This window comes from Sceloporus undulatus, chromosome 2, assembly GCF_019175285.1.
Source record: "Sceloporus undulatus isolate JIND9_A2432 ecotype Alabama chromosome 2, SceUnd_v1.1, whole genome shotgun sequence".
NCBI classification, from domain to species: Eukaryota; Metazoa; Chordata; class Lepidosauria; order Squamata; family Phrynosomatidae; genus Sceloporus; species Sceloporus undulatus.
Window position 1 is genome coordinate 269,339,672 of NC_056523.1, and position 19,930 is coordinate 269,359,601.

The 19,930-nt window shown below is 39.4% G+C and overlaps 1 protein-coding gene across 1 annotated transcript; it reads left to right on the plus strand.

Annotated features, from left to right (window-relative positions):
• The first annotated feature begins 240 nt into the window (after window positions 1-240).
• On the plus strand, window positions 241-19,364 carry STARD4 (StAR related lipid transfer domain containing 4). Its single transcript, XM_042455234.1, has 6 exons — window positions 241-428; window positions 5,112-5,231; window positions 7,451-7,500; window positions 11,163-11,289; window positions 15,394-15,508; window positions 16,895-19,364. The coding sequence occupies exons 2-6, from the start codon at window positions 5,127-5,129 to the stop codon at window positions 17,119-17,121; spliced, it is 624 nt and encodes a 207-aa protein (XP_042311168.1). The 5' UTR covers window positions 241-428; window positions 5,112-5,126; the 3' UTR covers window positions 17,122-19,364.
• The last annotated feature ends 566 nt before the right edge of the window (window positions 19,365-19,930 follow it).

A 19,930-nucleotide genomic window follows, 5' to 3' on the forward strand; every position in this document is an offset into this window, starting at 1 on the left:
TCCCAAGGACTCAATTGACCACATGGAACACATTTGAGCCTAACAACACATGACGTCACCGCCCTCCCCTCCCGGGTTGGTCCCTCTTTCCCCACTTTGTCACTCCATCTTCATATTGGCCAATCGCCGCGCCTCGTCCCGCCTACCTCCCCGCCTCCGCAGCCAATGAGGACACAGCTCCTGTCGTCCGTTTCGCAGTTGACATATAGAAAAGAGGAGGAGGAGGAGGAAGATGAGGAGGGGGCGTGGCTTCGTCCAGGGTTTTCCTCATGAGGCCGGGAGAAAAGGCGCGCTGCTATTGGCTGGCGGAGGGATGCCGGCCGAGCGCTGATTGGCTGACGGGATGAGTAGCTCGACCTGGCGAGAGGAGAAGGCGAAGGCGAAGAGAAAAGGAGAGGGAGAGGAGCATCGTCGGAACCGAAACCCAGGTGAGGAGACACGGGTCTCAGCGTCACGTGTGAACGTGTTCCAGAGCAGGGTTCGGGTTTTTTTATGGAAAGTATGGAAAATATGACCGCAGGAGGGTGGCTCCTGTCTTCCCAAGGCTTCCTTGGGGGCTGAAAGTGTGAGAGGAGGACCCTTGAAATGGTGGGAGCCAGGGCCAGAAGGGGAGGGTGGCATCTCCCATTGACTCCCATTGAGAGCAGCAGGAGGAGGAGGGAGGAGGCTGGGGTCCCAAACATCTGGGGAAGGCGCTGTTTATGCATTTGATTTCTAGGCCGCCTTTCTCCCAGAAACGGACCCAAGGCGGCTCACAAAGAAAGATTCCAAAAAACAGATGGCAATAAAACAAGTAAAAGTTAGTCAGATTATACATTTCATGACCTGTCATGGTTTCAATATAATATATATATATGTGTGTGTGTGTGTGTATAAGACTGTAAGCCACTGTAAGCCACTCTGAGAGCCTTCAGGGCTGAAGAGCAGGGTATAAATACTGTAAATAAATAAACAAATAACACACACACAAATATATACATTATATATATCAATATTATAATATATATGTGTATATGTATAATATATATTATATAATACTGATATATATATATATATATATATGTGTGTGTGTGTGTGTGTGTGTATAATTTATTTATTTATATACAGTACACTATTTATACCCTGCTCTTCAGCCCTAAAGGCTCTCAGAGCAGCTTACAGATATATATATATATATATATACACACACACACACACACACACACACACACTATAAAATGACAAACAATATAAAATTAACAATATAAAATGACAAACATTAAAACCACAATACCCACCATTATAAGGAACAGTCCCATAGAAGTGTTTTCCCATAGAAAAGCCACCCCATGATTACACATTAAAAGCTTGCCTTGCTTTTCTTGCATATTCTTCTGGTGTTGCACCTTCTCAGGGTTTCATGACACTCAGATAAGCAGATAAACCCCAAAATAGATAGTGAGGTTGTGCTCTTCTGCAATGGATTGTGGCTATTCTTACTCTACGAAACTTCCTTATATAGTGTAATAGTACTTATGGTGATATATATATATAGTGCCATAAATCTCAATTTGGATTGCAATGCAATTTATTTGTAAGTGGGAATGCGGCTGTATTCTATCATACAAATAGCCAATATATATATATATATATATGTTATTTGTATGATAGAATACAGCCGCATTCCCACTTACAAATAAATTGCGTTGCAATCCAAATCAATAGATCGGTTCAGCAGTGGAGTGTGGTTCACACTACATTTGTCCCGATCGCATTTTCTTGCTGCAAAATAAAACAAAACAACCTACTTGTGGTTCACATTGACGAATGAATCAATTCAAAATGGAGGCTGAGATTTATGGCACTATATAAATAAACAGTAATAAAAATCATAACAGAGTAGAGAGATCTTGTAGTGCCTTTGAGACTCACTGAAAGAAATAAGTTGGCAGTATGACCTTTCCTAGTCTTCAGTCTGCTTTCTCAGATGCATTTGGTCATGCTACCAACTCCTTTCTTTTAGCGAGTCTCAAAGGTACTACAAGATCTCTCTACATACAGATTCTTCAGACTAACAGGGCTACATCTTTAAATAACAGAGTCTGACATGCCTAAGGTCACCCAATTAGTTTTCATGGCCACGCTAGGAATCAAACTCTGGTCTCCCAGTGGCCTAATCCTACACTCAAACCACTACATCACACATCAGTGGTGTTGTGGTTTGAGTGTGAGATACAACAACTTGAAGGCACACAGCAACAACAATAACCATAACAATGCTTTTAAATAATAGAGTTGCAGATTGAAGGGAGTCCTGATGCCTGGCAGAGACAAATCTGAGAGGGAAATTGGGGTGCCTGGTTGACTCTTGCATTCCCATCCCACAACTGCTTCCCCTCGATAGGCCTTTCATTGCATGTTTGGACAAAAGATACCAATATTCTCAGTTGTTTTTATTTGTCGCCTGCTTCTGCCTTGCCAGTTAGACCATGAAACCTAAGCCAGGGTGAGTGCAGGGCCAGCACAAAAAAATAAGATGGATGTTGTAAAAGATGTTCGTGCAGAATAAGGGCTATCAGTGGTTACTGTTCAGGACTATTGTTTTATTTGACTTTCAGTACTGGAGACGCTATACTTCTAAATGCTAGTTGCTAGGAATGGGAAAGGAAGGTGCTGTTTTGCAGTGGCAAGTGGGACAGGGATCCAGGATCTGTGCTATCTTCACTTTAGAATTGCTGTCTTGGGTGCTGAACCCTCTCTTCAAAATGGGTTTAGTGCCTTGGCCAGCACAAAGTTCAGGCTTTGATTCACCATGCCACTGACGTGAAAGCCATTATTATTATTATTATTATTATTAACTTTTATTTATAAAGCGCTGTAAATGTACACAGCGCTGTACATACAATCTCTTTAATTAGACGGTTCCCTGCCCTCAGGCTTACAATCTAAAAAGACACGACACAAAAGGAGAAGGGAAGCCATCACTGCAAACTTCCTATCGGATTTTGATCTTGATAACAAACACAACACCCCCCTGAGAACACAGTGCTGGATCAAATAGGCATTTGGGCAGCTGAGCTAATGGTGCAGTTTTAAAGAACTGGTCTAACAGAATTTGGTAGAACTTACTTCTGAACCAGCATCTTTAGCATTATGCTCAGGTTAGCAAAAATTAGCTGGATAAATTACTAGAAGACAGTTTTGTACATTCAGATAAGTAGGATTGAACTGCTTAATTGATTGTTTTAGTCAATTAATTTTTAAAAAAATGTCCCATATAATTTTCAAAATTTAAAATATAGTATATTGAATCATACAATCATAGAGTTGGAAGAGACCTCAAGGGCCATTATTATTATTTTATTTATTTATATCTTGTCTTCCTCTCAGTACAGGGACTCAAGGTGGATTTATAAAAATAGCAGATTGCAAGCTTCATCTCAAAAGATTCTTCCTCCTCTTTCCTTGCATTTGTTTTAGAATGTTTGTATTGTATGCAAATGTATGTATGCAGATTTCTTACTTAGGCACATTGTATTAGCTTTAAGCTCCATTCATAGTGATGAGTTTTATTTCCAAGTAATCCTGCATGCACTGAGATGGCTCTGTTTCTGTAGTCAAGTGATAGCCAACTTGGCAGAAAAGCAACCTAAAAACAGAGCTTCTCCTTTCTGAATCTGCAGCCTATATCTCTGCTGTTTTGTCCTCCACTGCAGTTTCATTTCCCTCCTGAGGAGGAACTGTAAAAGCAGCTTCATAATAATTAATTTACACAATCTATTTACAGCGCTATGGGCCTGGAAAGGAAGGGCTTCTTTGCACATAGTGATTTCCTGTGCAGAAAATAATAATATCTGGGAAAATCACATGCATATAGTCATGTGCACTGAGCAGACATGTTGTAAAACATATGGATGAGTGTCTGTCAGTGTATATGTGATGTACACATGGCTGTACTGTGCAGAAGTGATATCTTTGTAGGAACCATCAAGTGAAAATATGTCTTGCAAAGATGGACTGACTGAAAACATTTCAGTTTCTGTTGTTAAGAGATGTAACAATACTACTAATTTAATTCTGTTTTCATATAACCCTTTTCTATGGTTTTAATTGTACTGTTTTAATCTTGTAAGCAGCTCCAAGTCCCAATGTTGTGAAAAGGGTGGGGTATAAATAAATACACTACTACTACTACTACTAATAATAATAATACAAAGAAATATGGATTAATTTTTGTGTCAGGTTTTGACTCAAGGACAGATTATGCTTTCCCATTCTTGCATCCTCCAGATGTGTTGGACCACAAGCCTTTTCCCCCTTAGCAAGGATATCTGAGGGTGGGGAGCCTGGTGTAGACCATCAGCATAAAGTATTGGATTCCAAGTATTGGATCAGCCAGCTCTCCTTGTTTTCTTCTGTCCTTTGATAATCTCCTCTGATTTAGCTCATCTGGTCTGATGTCATTTTTGGCTTATTCTCATGAGTCACACACTGTCACCCTGGCTGTCATTTGCTTAGTTGTTCAGATATCACAGAGAGATATGAGACTGAAGCCAAGCTGTTATTTAAGAGTGGCCTCTAGTGAGGTGGTTTGAGTATTGGACTAGAACTCTGGGAGACTGGAGTTCGAATCCCCACTCAGCCATAGAAACTCACTGGGTGACCTTGGATGAGTCACACTCTCTCGTCCTCAGGGAAGACAACAGCAAATCTCCTCTAAATAAATTTTGTCAAGACAACCCTATGATAGGGTCTCCATATGTAAGAGCTGACTTGAAGGCACATAACTACAGCAAATGGAAATTTGGGTACCTGAATGCTAGGATCTATAAGTAGCATAAGCAAAATTGGGCTACTTTTCCTATGCCAATACATTGTGGTTTTAAATGGGTTTTTTTGTTTGTTAGTATAGATGCTTTTAATTGTAAGACACTTCAATAAGAAAGTATCTTGGTACTTAGGACCCTTTAAATGAATCATATTGTAGCAGTGAGATGTTCCTTTGGAAGAGTCCTGTAACTGAGAAAATCTGGAGATAAGCTGAGGTCATTTATGGTAAGAGCAATTATCAGGAAACTGAAAAAAACAAATAAATACCTCCTTTGTAATCTTTGCCTCTTGCTTTTCTATAGGAAACAAAAAAAAGAATGGCAGACTTTCCTGATGTGGGTTCTCTGGCTACAAAGCTAAAAAATACCGTCATCCAGTACTACAACATTGAAGAGAGTGAGTGGAAAATTGCTAAGAAAACAGTAAGTTACTGTGGCATAACTTTGGCAGGTTCATCTGCTTTGATAAGAAACCATGTGGTGGTTGATGCTGTACCTCAAAGTACAGAGCTGAAAATTTACTTTTGATGGGATCAGAAAAATAGGACAACAGATGGGAGTGATTCCTAATTTTTCCACAAAATGTGGAGCACTGAAGGAAAGTGTGTGGTGTGGTGAACAAGGTTTGGGGAAGTACATTCTTTTTTACACCTGACAAAGATTCTTTGACTGTGGCTGAGAATGGAAATCAAGAGCTCACATAATTATAATATTTTTCTGGTATGCAGAGTTCTTCTAAATTAATCTTAGCAGTACCTTTGCACCTTTAAAAGTAGTATACCAGCTGCATCTGTTCCTTGAGAAATCAGATCTGGTTCCAGTGACATATGCCTTAATTATAGCCTGTTTGGACGACTATATTGCACTCTGCATGAGGCTGCCTTTGGAAAGTGTTTGGAAACTACAGTAAGTTCAAAATGTTCCAGCCAAGCTGTTGATCAGGGTTAGTTATAAGGATCATGTGAGTCTTGTTGAAACTGGCTACTGGTCCATTTCTAAGCAGAAGTCAAAGTAAATAAATAATTTAATTCTGCCTAGTTAAAAGGTGAACTGTGTTTTGGATCCTATCATATTAATACAAATTTTTCCTGGCATGTTTTTCTAGCATCTAAATATTTGTGTCAACCGTGTAGCGGTGGTATTTACACAACACTGATGCTTTGTTACTAGTTAGCTGCGATGTTGGGGCGACAGAGCTGTTGACATGCTTCATCCTATGGTCTTGATTGAGGAGGAATGCTTTCTCTTGTGTCTTGATTTGCTATTGTTGATTTATTTAAAATATTTCTGAATTACATTTTGAGGTGACATATATCCAAAGCCATTCACAGAATCTAAAGCTGAAACAAAAACATATAAAATGCAATACATTAAAATATTTAAACAATTAAAACAGGAAAACAGGAATAGTGACAACTGCTGAGTTTACATTTAACTAACAGCAGTTTGCAACACCGAGGGACCATTTCACACACTATGATTCCATTTGGTTCTGTCCAGTGGAATCTTGGGGTTGTAGTTTTGTGAGACTCTAGAACATTTTTGCTGAGAACTCTAAATATAGCTCCTTAAAAGGCAAATCTGGCATTCTATAGGATTTCACCATGGCAGTTAAAGTGGAACAATAGTGCCGTAATTGTATATTGTGTAAAGGCCTCTGATCTTTAAGGCTTATTTAAAAACAGTCAGGGAGGGAGCTATGTGCACATTGACTAAGATCCTCTTGAACAGTGGCAGTAGGGAAATCTTCATTAGATGCTAGCGATTGCCATTGGCAAAGATGGCTGTTTACTTGCACAATAGTGTCTGGGGTGTCTTGTATGAGCAGCAAATATATCAACCCACTTGTGCTATGTTTTGTTGTGTGAGCAATTTGATCCAATAGGATTTTGGCTTTCCATAAGGATGAGGCTACCACTGAAAGGACCCCGTCTCTTGTGTGTACCACCATCATGGATCTTATAGGTGGACATGTTAGATGGATATCTTGTGGTTGATCGTAGCAGCCTAGAAGCTTTTTTTTTATGGATACAGTCCTTCAGATAACTTAGTGTCAAACCATTTATTTTATTTTATTTTTTATTTACTGTATCACTATACCTCCTTTCTCCCAGGATGGGACCCAGTGTGGCTTCCATAACTAAAGGTAACAACCAGCACTTCAAATTAGTCCTGGAAGCCTACACTGGCACTGGTACAGAACTGTGGTACAAAAATTAGACTTTAGATCTCTTCATCTTCAAATACAACAATACTTTTGTGGGGGTGTGAACATTAATCAAACATTTCCTAGGTGTCTGCAGCACAGAAAATGTTGGGACCGCTGGACTCAATGGTCTGTAAGGACATACACAAACCTATATTCGATATACTTGTGCCTTCAGTTAGTTAGTGAGTGAAGAAAGATAAACGGATTTATTTTAAAATTTATTTATTTTTAAAAAATGACAGTTGAAGTAATGTTTGTGTGCTTAATCAGCTTCTAAAAGATGTGTATTATCTGAAAATTTCCTTCTGGTAGGCCTATTGTTTAAAATGTATTTTATGACATCTTCATTTTATTTTCATTTTCAAAGGAGTAAATAATGATTGATAAATTTTAATGGAGTGTAAAAACCATGATCCTTAATTTTCTTCTACAGAAGGATACAACAGTTTGGCGTAAACCTTCAGAAGAATTCAGTGGGTGCCTGTAAGTTACTCTTTTATAAATATAATTTCTGCTAGATAGGTGTATCTGTTTGTGTTTGTATTTGTGCTTGTGTGTTTCCAAATTGTAGCAGCAGTGGCTCTTTCCTTAGTGCATGCTGTCCTTAGACACTATGACCTCCAGTGCTGGATGCTTTTGGCCAACAACTGTCCACAGTTCAGTCTAATATTCTCTACCTGTTTTTTTCTCATAGCGATTCAAGCTTAAATCTAATAAACCCACTGAATAAATGGTACATAAGTATTGCTATGTTCTTATTAATTCAACGATTCTACTTTAGCTGGGTTTAATGGTTGGATTCAGGCCTTGGTCCACAGTTCTTGAACTTCAACTTCCAGAAGCTACAGCCACTTTAGCCAGTGGTTAAGGATTCTGGGAGTTGTAGATCACCAGCATCCGGGAACCCAAATTTGGAAATCACTGCTCTAGAGCAGTGGTTCCCAACCTTTCTAATGCCGTGACCCTTTAATACAGTTCACATGTTGCGGTGACCCCCAACCATAAAATTATTATTTTTTGGTTTTGCTACTTCATAACTGTAATTTTGCTACTGTTATGAATCGTAATGTAAATATCTGATATGCAGGATGTACACACTTTCTGAATGTGAATGTGCATTTTTTGTACTGTAGGGAAACTACTTTTTAAAAAATAATAAAAAAAATAATAAAAGTATTTCAAAATGAATTTGGCCCATGGGTTGCCACTTCTCTCTGGACTGCTGATGTAAAATGGTTTAAGACTAGTTTGCTAATTCCTTCTTTAGTCCCACAGGCAGCCTAGTTCTGCACACAGAGAAGCAGAAATAAGTTCACTTGGCAGTGAATGAGCTTTGTTGTTGGTGGTGATGAGTGCCTTCAAGTCCTTTCCTGACTTATGGCAACCCTGAGGTGAATCCATCATGGAGTTTTCTTGGCAAGATTTGTTGAGGGGGTTTGCCATGGCTTACTCCAGACGCTGAGAGAGTGTGATTTGCCCAGGGTCACCCAGTGGGTTTCCATGGCCAAGCAGGGATTTGAACCCAGTGTTCAATGCTCAATGCTTTTGAAAAGGCATTTAATGTGTCATTTTCTTGGCAAGATTTGTTCAGAGGGGGTTTGCCATGGCCTTCCCCTGAGGCTGAGAGTGTGTGCTCTCTGGTGAATTCTGCTGGGAGTGGAAGCATCTGGAGTCCTTGGGGTCTGAGGAAACACAAAGCCCCATAAATGGATGGAGAAAAAGATAAAGGAGAAAAAGCAAAGGAGAGCAACAGAAGACGCCCCCCAAAGGAAGGGACAATGGTTCAAAAGGGGAGGGAGAAACAGGGTAGCCAGGCATCCTCCTTTTCCAGGACACACCCTACATTTCAATCTCCTGTCCAGGAAGAATTCCAAACTGTTCTCCATTATGAGCAGGACTAAGAAGCAGGGATTTATATTTATAGGAGTGTCTTTAGCTGTTGTTTGGTCATGTCCTCCATTCTTCCTCAAAGCCCATTATTTCGGGGTGCCTTGTCCGCCATTGCAGTGAGGAAGACCTCTAGTCACCCTGGAGGAGAAGAGAGAAGAAAGAAAGAGCAGAAGACACCCCCCCCAAATATAGGGAAGGTAGTTCAAAAAGACAGGGAAGGGGTGATGAAAGAAGAAGGGGAGGTGGGGAAGGAGGAGGAAAAGGCACCCTCTCAGGAATGAATGGTAGTTCAAATAGGAGGGAGGGAGGGAGCAGGAAGGAGAGTGTGGCGAAAGGGCAGGCTGAGAAGGAGCAGGAGGAGGGTTAGGGAAGGGGGACATAGAGAGAGGAGGAGAAGGTGCTTCCCTTGCACCGTGTGTGGCTGCTCGTGCACTCTCTGTAGAAAGGAGGAGGAAGAGGAGGAATGGTTAGAAGAGGGAGGAGGGGGAGGTGCGCGAGAGAGAGTGAAGGAGAGAGAGAGAGAGCGCCAAGGAGCCGGGAGCAGCCTCGTCGTCCACCCCCCACCCCCGATTTTGAGGTTGGGGGAAGCCATGGTAGAGCCACGTTTTGTTTTGTGGCTGGAGAGAAGAGAATGGGAAGGAAGGAAGGAAGGAAGGAAGGAAGGAAGGAAGGAAGGAGACGAAGGGGTGGGTGGGATGCTGGGTGTGAGGAGCCTGGGGGGGAGGGAGGGGGGGCAGAGCATCTGTCTGGGATTAATTGAGGCCATTGAGACTCCGAGTGTGTATGTTCAGGAGACGGATAGAGAGGTGGTGTCTCTGTTGCTAAGACCATCGGAAATACGTGTTTTCCAATGGTCTTAGGCGACTCCTGTAAAAGGGTCGTTCGACCCCCAAAGGGGTCGCGACCCACAGGTTGGGAACCACTGCTCTAGAGGCTGAGGAAACATAATTGGCACCACAGTACTGCTAATATTGAACCAATAATGTATGTGGCACAATATTAACATTTTCATCACTAAATATTGAGGACCTTCAATCATTTTTTTTATTCTTGTGTGGTTCCCATTCATTTTAACAGAGTTTGTGCGGACAGACTTGGTGGATCATATCTTTAGTGAACTAATCTTCCTAACTATTGTTGGTAGAATCATAGAATCATGGAGTTGGAGAAGACCACAAAGGCAACTGTTCAATAGGATCTTAGTCAATGTGCACATAGCTCCCTCCCTGACTGTTTTTAAATAAGCCTTAAAAATCAGAGGTCTTTACACAATATACAATTACGGCACTATGGTTCCACTTTAACTGCCATGGTGACATCCTACAGAATACAAATACAGAAGTCTTACACTCAGCTGTGGGCTAATTTGTGCCCATAAGGCAACTTGATGGCAAGTTGCATGGCCTTTATTCCATCTAATTCCTTAAAGGGTAGGGACAGTCTTTTATTTGTATGTTATTTTTGCCATTCTCTGTGGCTGAGTAGACCTCGTACTATCATTCCTTTGGTGCAATAATTTTGGAGACTTTAAAAATTAAAGTGAATTAAAAAAAACTCTGAGAGATAGAATAAATTCCTGCCCTTTGATTCAGAGCAAATAAGTGGAATGCAATGTGGCATCTTGCTGTCACTGTTCATAGACAATAATCTTTTGCTTTGAAAGAAGGAGATTGTTTAATCTGAGAGAAAGTGCATCAGAGTTGACAAGGAGAAAAATGCTCCCAAATTGTCTAGGTTGTGCTAATAACAAAATTATAATGACAAGTTGAAACATGTCCCAAGGCGAGTGACCAGAATGGTGAAAGATCTGGAAACCATGCCTTATTAGGAATGACTTAGGTAGCGGGGTATGTTTAGCCTGGCGAAGAGAAGATTAAATGGTGATATGATAGCCATGTTTAAATATTTGAAAGGATGTCATTTTGAAGAAGCAAGCAAGCTTGTTTTCTGCTGCTTCAGAGACTAGGACATGGATCCAAACTACCAGAAAGTAGCTTCCAACTAAACTTCAGGAAAAACTTTCTGATGGTAAGAGCTTTTTGAAAGTGGAATATACTGCCTTGAAGTGTGGTAGAGTCTCCTTCTTTGGTTTTGGTTGCAACTTCCTGCATGGCAGGGAGTTGGAGTGAATGGTCCTTATGGTCTCTTCCAAATCTGTGATTCTGTGACTTACATATTTGAGTTCTCCTACTTCAGGTCAGTGAAAAAAAATTAAAAGTCATAACATTTTCATTGTGCTAAATCTGGTTCTATAGCTACAAAACACAAGGAATTGTAGAAGATGTCACCAACAGAATAGTAGATCATATCCGCCCTGGACCTTATCGACTACACTGGGACAGTCTGATGACCACAATGGAAATTGTTGATGAGTTTGAAGAGGTAATGCTTTGCCCATCATGTGTTCATAGCTAGGAGTTCTGTTGATATATTTATTGAGTCTTTGGTATAGCACTTACAATGTTTTAACTTCTAACGGACAGTAAAAAAGTTAACGTATATGCCCATGCATGTACATGCTTTGTACATAATCCTCTGAGTAACATTCCCTGCTACCTTGTCCTAAAGCAGGGATAGGAATCAACATGACTTTCCAAATAATAATAATAATAATAATAATAATAATAAGTTTCAAGTTAACATTTATTGTACTAGCTGAAGGCCATGACAAAATGAGCTTATCAAAAAGCATAAAACATTTAACATTTAAAACAAAAGGCACAGAATACAAAGGACAAAAAAATGTCCCAACATTTAATGTGCAGTTAAATATAGTTAACTGTTAAAAAGGACAAAAGGAAAAAGAGACACCTTTCCTGGATATCAGGAAATATATGATATAATCATAAAATCTAATTAATACTTGGTGTCTCCCTGGCAATTTATGGCAATTTTATTTAACTCTCTCTTTCTAATCTTTTTTGCAGCCATGGCAAAAAGAGCCACTCTATGTGTTACATAGTCATTGGTGTCACTCAAAAGGAATTGGACCGAATTAAGAGTAGAACTTACACTTTTGTTTATCAGCAAGGAAGGGTGTTAAAAATTTCTTTCTAGGGTAGCTGTACAATGGACAAATTAACAAGTAGTGAACAATATCCTCCACCTGAGGCTGACTGCAGCTGCACAGTCTGTTCTCAAAAGGCACTTTGTTGTAGCATCCATCTAGAACTGCAGTAGTTATTAATTGAAGTTGTAGCTCAGTGAAGGCAATTCTTAAAGTAGGCGACTTGAGTTTAGTCAAATATCTGGCTCTAAAATGTTCAATCTTCAAAAAGGAGAACCAAAAGGAAAATTGTGAAGTCCTAATTGACTGCAGATCTTTTCTTGAATCAGTTCAAAAAAGGAATTCTCTTAATTGCCTCTTATCCATGGCAATAACAGTGTTAAACTCAGAAAAGTTATATTTTTGTAAAAGAATTTGAAAATTTCCAGAACTGGTTGTTGCACATTTCCAAGTAACACAATGCTGGGAGATGATTAGTTGATAAGGTAGCAATATGTTTAAAATATCTTATCTGTGTGAAATCTATTCTTGTTTTAACTGCTGGGCATCCAAATTCAGTGCGCAAAAAAGGTGCAGGAGTTCCATTTGGTAAAGTGCAGAGCTTTCTCATAATATTTCTGAGGCTTTGCCAAGTGTTGATATCTGATCCCCATATTTCTGCACCATAAAGCATCTGGGCAATGAGTTTGCTGTTGAACATTTTTAAGGCAGGTTCAATCAACTGGCTTCCCTGGTTGTAATAGAATTTCAACAAGGCTTTGACTGTTTTGTCAGCTTTCATTTTTACTGCCTCCCTTTGGTTTTCCAAGACTCACTGAAAACTATGCCCAGATATCTGAATAGTTGGGTTTGTTCTATGTTATGTTGGTCTAGGATCCATTTGTGCTTTGGAGAGTTTCTGCCGAATACCATTACCTTGGTTTTGGAGTAGTTTATTGACAAGTGGTCTTGATGACAATAGATACTGAAAGCATTCAATAGATTTTTGAGACCTAAACGAGATAGGGAAATGAACACTAAATCATCTACATACATGATAACCAGGGAAGGGAGAATCAGCTGAAGATAAGAAACATACCAGATCATTCATATAGATGTTAAAGAGGGTAGGTGCCAGAAGGCATCCCTGTTTCACTCCTCGGGTTATTTTTAAGACTTCTGTCAGGGAACCATTTAAACTGACTCTAACCCTCATATGGCTATTTAGTTCCCGTATCAATCTTAAAAGTCTGATATCAACCCCTAAGATGTGTAGCTTTCCCCATAATCTATTTCTGTTAATAGAATCGAAAGCAGCTGTAAGATCAATGAAAGCTGCATAGACATGTTTCTTATTTTCCTTGGTATACTTCCTTACAACATGGCTTAATGTAAAACACTGATCTATAGTGCTGCCTGTTCTTCATATATGACTTGTTTATTGTAGCCAGTCCGTTAACTTGCAAAGCAAGTGTTGAGCATATAGCTTTGAAGTAATATCAAGTAAGCTGATTGGCCGGTAGTTTTGTGGATCGTTCCCGTCTCCTTTCTTATGGATTGGAAAAACAATGCTCGTCTTCCATCCATGAGGCATTTGTCCTGAATTGTTTAATAATAATAAAATATTTATTTATATTCTGCCTCTTCCATTTTAGGGATAGAGGTGGGTAACAACAAAGTTTATACAATACACAACAGTAAAAACAACAAGCTCCACAAGACCCCAGCCCAACCCTCCCTCCCAAGTATAAAATTAAACAATAAAACATAGTTAAAATATACATAACAATACATCAAAATTAAACAATACATGGGTGAGAAAAATAATAAGAGGCGGGGCAGAAGAGGGAGGAGGGGGGATATTGTTGGAATGCAGCTACAAGCAAGCTTAGCTATCACAACCAATAGTGAGAAATGCTGAGAGATTAAACAACATCATGTGGGCTGCACAATTTATATTCTTGCACAAAAGCATTAAGGGCTCAAATGTCTGGTGCACTAACAAGAGTTCTAATAACTGGACTCACTGGGATACTGGAACAGCAAAATAACCGTGGCTTTGGCATTCTTCAGTAAAGCTCTTGCTTCTAGGGGAACTGAAATATTTTGTAATGATTCAGTCAAGACTCAATAATTTTAAGCACTAGTTTTAGTGCATCCTGAGCCACTTAAATTTAAACAGTTTAACATTTTTTTGACCTCACTTAGAGAGCTAACCTTATCTCACTCCCATTGTGACTGATGGAGTTTAAAACTCTAGCTAGATCCTCCCTATTCTCCAAAAACAGGTGAATTACAACTCCCTGATGGCCATACTGGCTGGAGTTGATGGCAGCTGGAATCTAGCTATCTGGAGGGTTCCTCACTGCTGCCTTTAACACAAAGCATATATTCTTTTGAGATATACACACACAGTTACTAAAAACCTTGCAGAGGTTGCAGCCTTGCACTTTAGTGTGGTGAACTGAATATTTCTTCTGAACAGGGATTGATGAGCTGCAAGCGTGTCACAATGTTCAAAGTCTCATTGCTTGGGCAAGGAGTGACCCTCAGCAGGACTGTCCTGGTTTCAGCACAGCTTCTTAATGAGTCCTGGAACATGAACAAAGGACTCCCCCTCCCCAACCCCCAAATAGCCTGCAGATTTTTCAACAGTTATGGCTTTTTATACTTGCCAGGCATACTTAATTATGACCCGTGTAACTTTAATCTATTTTAAAAAGAGATTTTTTGTTGCATGCTGCATTTAACGCTTATATAAGAATCTAAAATGAGCTTTCTTACAGATGTTTCTTATTTAACAGAGTTCAGATTATTTGTCTTAGCAAGTTTGGTTAATCATGAACATTTGTAGGAAAGTGGATTTTTCTCCAATTGCAGACCTAGATATTTTATATCGGTTGGGGAGGGGGTGGGATGGAGTTGGAGTGGGGTTCAGTTGAATCCTCATCAGCCATGTACCAGTATATCCTTTTGATGGGAAAGTAGAAGGGTGAATTAGAGCAGTGGTCCCCAAACTGTGCCCTTGAAGAGATTTTGGACTTCAGCTCCCAGAAGCCTCAGCCATATTAGCCAATAGTCTGGGATTCTGGGAAGTCCAAAATCCCTTAAAGCGCACAGTTTGGGGACCAGTGGATTAGAGCTACACTGCAGTGGCTTAATTCTAATAACAAATAATTGAAGGTGCTTTAGATAATCAAGCTAGATGAGCCAAAAATGCTTGATGGCATGTTTATTTTGCCTACATTGACCTGAAATAATAATTACAGCAGACTTCAATCCAGATTGGGACCAGAGAGAGGGAGGCTTCATTCTCCCTCTTCTTGTGCTGTTTCCACCACAAATGTCCCAATTTCCTGATCCAAAAATCATTTTGGGGTTGAGAGCTTTTTTAGAAAATATATTCTAAAGAGACACAAACCATGACAAACTAAAGGAATAGTTTGTACAATGTTTGGTATGGCTGTAAACACAAGTAGCATTTTCTGATCACTTTGCAGAGTTGCTGTCTAATGCGTTATACCACTGCTGGTCAGTTGTGGAACATCATTGCACCAAGAGAGTTCATTGACTTCTCCTGCACAACAGACTATGAAGATGGGCTTCTCTCGTGTGGTAATCTCTCATTAACCATCTTTTGACATCCAACAGTTCTGTTAAGATTCTTAACTTATTTTTTTTGTTATGGACCCCTTTGAAAAAAATAATGATCCCTTTTCTCCAGAAAACTATACACGTAAACATATACATACAAGATTTTATTTAGTTAATTGATTTCTGTCACATAGACTAGTCTCTAGTAAAACCAATACAAAGAACATATGAAAAGACTAGATTCTGCCCTCAAAAGTCACTGTGTCATGAAGAATCCTAAGTAAAACTGAGAAAATTAAAGAAAAAAAATTGCTTCCATTTCATGGACCCCCTAAAGTACATTCCTGATTCCCCTAGTAGTCCATGGGTTCCTGCTGTATAATTTGCCAATAATCTTCTGAAAATGGCTGATAGATTCTTGTTTGCAACAGATGATTGGATTGTTGTCACTGGTGTTCTCAAAGTTAATTTCATGAAGAATATTCTATTCTCAGCAAATTGAAAGTGCTACACAAAAGTCACTTAGAGTAAAGGAAAATTTACTTATAGTTATTAGATTGCATTGTTTGGGCTATTGTGGCAAGCAAGATATTTTAGGTATGAGACCAGTTTGCCAGCTTTTTTCTGCAAGATGGATCCCGTGCCTTTTGTAAAATCTTGAACTGGCGATTTGGGCAGGTACCACTTTTCCCATTGCAGCAGCTACTTTGATGGAAGAAGAGAGAATTCTGCCTTTGATGTGAATGCTACTTAGGTGGGAAATCCAAACCTACATTCTGCTTGAGAGATTGAATAGGGTAAAGATAGAATTAAAATATAAGATTAAACATTGACTTAAAAGATCTCCTTCTCCAAACTTTCTTATTGAAGAAGGATGGTTTGGAGGAGATTGACAATCTCCAAGATGTGAGAGATAGCAAGAGAGAGAATGAGGGAAAACAAGAACAAAATACCCCTAATCTGCAATTCTATACTCACTTAACTTGGAATTAAACCATCTTGAACTCAAGAGAACTTGTGTCTATGTATCTTTGTAAACGATTATTCAGTTAATGAAGGAACTTCTTGGGACTCAGGATTACCAAATGATTTAATAACAAAAGCCCCAGTTTGTGTAGTCCACCACATCTGCATCTTAAGCAGCAACAGGGCAATCTGAAAAGTTGGCAAAGCTATCAGGCCGGCAGAACTGCTTTTGCACCTGCAAGAGACCTACCGGTGCCTACAGGTCCTCTTGCTGCATCAGTTGCTGCTGAAATTGCTGGTTGTCTTTGCTTGTGGGGTGGGTTTGTCCAGTATTTGAACGTTAAGCCTAGTGAAATTTTAAAAATTCTGCCCTGTGGACAGAAGCAGGTGTATTTTTTATGTGTGAGTTCCAACTCATGATAGTGTTTCATTTTAAAACAGGTATCAGCTTGGATTATGGCGAAGTAAGACCGAATTTTGTCAGAGGTTTTAACCACCCCTGTGGCTGGTTCTGTTTTCCACTCAAGGACAATCCTAGACACAGCCTTTTGATTGGCTTTATCCAGACGGATCTGCGTGGAATGCTCCCCCAGTCTGCAGTGGACACAGCTATGGCTAGTACACTAACTAACTTTTATTCTGATCTCAGGAAAGCTCTGAAAGCATGAATATTTCAGCTCTGTGTGATCCCTTGTTCTGCTCCATACTGTAGATCCTGTTCTGTTCCACACTGTAGCTATTTCAAACTAGAGCTTAGGAGAAATAATTTTTGGACCTCAGATCCAAAAACAGTAACTTTTTCTAATTTCTTTTTGAAATGGATGTTTGATTGGAAGTTTCCTGCATGAATATATTTCATGTATTCCATACTGGTGCCAGTAGTCCCATTTGCACAGGCCAGTTGGAAATGTTTGCTCTGATGTAAGACTTGTTGAGTTCCACTTCCATGGGACTAATTTCTTGGCAAGTCTGTTTTCCCCGTTTGGATTGTAGTCCTGAAAAATAAAACCACATGATGGTCCCAGAGAATGCCTGGGAAATACACATGCCCTGATGCATGATTAAGGTGTTCATTACTGTTTTTCTAAAATGCATACCCTTTTTAAGCTGAAGTAGTAGAGTCGTGTTTTCATTTTATTCATGTCAAAATGAGCCCTGCTGGATCAGAAAAATGACCCAGCTGCCTTAGCATCCTGTTTCCCACAGTGGTCAGCCAAATACTTTGGCTTAAATTCAAAACTAACTGGCCTATGGCTCAATCTTGATGATCTGTCAATGGACATGTATTCTGGGTCAGCAGGGCTGATAGCTTTTACAGATTCCCTTGCTGGATTGGGGTCTTTAATTGACGACCTCATCTTCATGTCCACTTACTTACAAGATTCATACATTGTGAGACATCCACAGTGTGGGTAAATGGTCAGAGGCTGCCAAAGTTACTTTTTGCGACTCTTAGCATCTCCAGTAGAGTCCAAAAAGTAATTGTTCCAAGCTGCTGGATGCACATATTTCCCTGCATTGCACTATACACAGGAATGTGTACTATCAGCTGCTGCCTTGGGCTGCACATGTGTTGTTAGTGGTGATTTTATCTGGATTAGGATACAGGTATGTTCACAGTCTTAGGAAACAAATGACACAGATGAAGTCTAGTGTTGCAAAAAGCTGAATGAGCACAAAAGTTTTGATGATCTTGATACATTCAGTAATTTTCAATTTAGTTAAAATATATTGTTAATTTTAAAGTTACAAAGAAATTTGCATTTAGGATGCTTATTTAGGATCTTGAGCATTATACACAGTTTGTATAATTGAACTTTTGAATTGTTAAAATTTCTCCTTCATTTGATAATTTCTGAATGTTACATTTATTATAGGAATATAAAATACCTTTGCGAACTATACATTTCAGGATCAAATGCTGATGTTTGCAAAAGAATTTTAAAAATATTGCACCCGTACGCCATGTTTTCATACCGAAGTGTATATAGGGTGTGAAGTGTATATAGGCTTCACTTTTATCCCAGAGCAGGAGTGGGTGGCAAAATATGTTTGAAAATTTCCTCGGACTAACTTGAGGTTGTGCTTTTGAACAGTGCAGGACCCTTGATCGAGGGGAGTATACAAGTAGCAATTTTCAGGTAGAAAACAAAGAAACTTATAAGCACTGCTCTGTAGAGTTTGCCAAAATGGATTGTGCTTGTAAACATTGATTGCTAGGATTTAAAGTGAATGCTGTTGAGACAGAAGTTGAGAGGAATCTTTTATTTGCAATCATACTGTAAAGCAAATTAGTGTCCTTCATTAAATAGGAGCTTCCACACCATGCAGTGTCATCCATAGCACATGCAACTGGAATATAGATAGGCTCACCTCATAGCCCTCAGTGCTTGCTCCAGTTTTCAAACAGAACAGGGAATACAGTTGGAGTCTTGTAATACCCCTCTCAGTCGCTGGAGCCCTTCCCAACATATCCTGTGGTGGTGACTGTTCTAGTAGAAAGACTAGAATTCTATTTTACATGAAATTGGACTGAAATAAAATCACTTGACTAAACAAGACATCACTTGACTAAACAATATGAATGTCTATTTACTTCAGAGAGATTCTAAAGATCCATTTGTGGGAAGGATTTATGAAGCATGTGTGCATTTCTTTTTTGTGAGGGAGATTAGAAGAATAGAAAGAGCATGTTGGTATACATAAATAGCCAGAGTCCTAATGTTAAAATTTTCAACTTTATGAAGTTGAAGAGGGTCATGGAGTAGTTTTATGGCTATGATAACTTTTAAAACACTAAAATCTATAAGTGTGGGTGTGTGAGAGAAAGAGAAACATACATATTATTATGGTGTGAGGACTGACCCCCTCACACCTTAATTTCCCCAATGGCAGTGTTGCCAAAGAATTACAAAAGCAGGGATGAGCTGCAATATCATATTACTCATATTAGGACTTTTAAAGTACTACAGAGTGGGGCAGAAGGAACATGAGCTTTTGAGCTCTCCAGAAGTTTTTATTAGGCATAGTGGTACAAAAATTAGAAAGCTGGATATAGATTTGTGCCTTGGTTGTCTGGGATTAGGGAATAGAATTAAAATGGCCTCCTTCCCCCTGGAATGATGCAAGTGTGCTTTTAGTGTGGGCTTGCTCCATAGCAAATACAAAGTGAACGCTTTTGATTAAACTCAGGTAACAGATTGTAAATGGCAAAACTGCAGTAAAATAGTAACATCTTTTCAAGATATATTCAGAAACCATTGCTTCCAAAGTAAATCTGAAAACTGATCTATGGCAAAATGCCCTGATTAACTCTAAATGGGCCTATATACTCTAAAGGCACCAGATCCCATCTGATCTTGGAAGCTACACAGGGGCATCCTTAGTTTGTACTTGGACAGGAAACTGCCAACAAATCCTAGGTTATATTTCTGACGAGAAACTAGCAAAACCACCTCTGAGTATTCCTTGCCTAAG

What these genes read in the sequence shown, in the direction of transcription:
- STARD4 (XM_042455234.1), top strand. Translation starts at nt 5,127, where the DNA reads ATGGCAGACTTTCCTGATGTGGGTTCTCTGGCTACAAAGCTAAAAAAT. An exon ending in GAAGAATTCAGTGGGTGCCT is followed by an intron (nt 7,501 to 11,162) that starts GTAAGTTACTCT and finishes CTGGTTCTATAG; the next exon opens with CTACAAAACACAAGGAATTG. An exon ending in TTGTTGATGAGTTTGAAGAG is followed by an intron (nt 11,290 to 15,393) that starts GTAATGCTTTGC and finishes ATCACTTTGCAG; the next exon opens with AGTTGCTGTCTAATGCGTTA.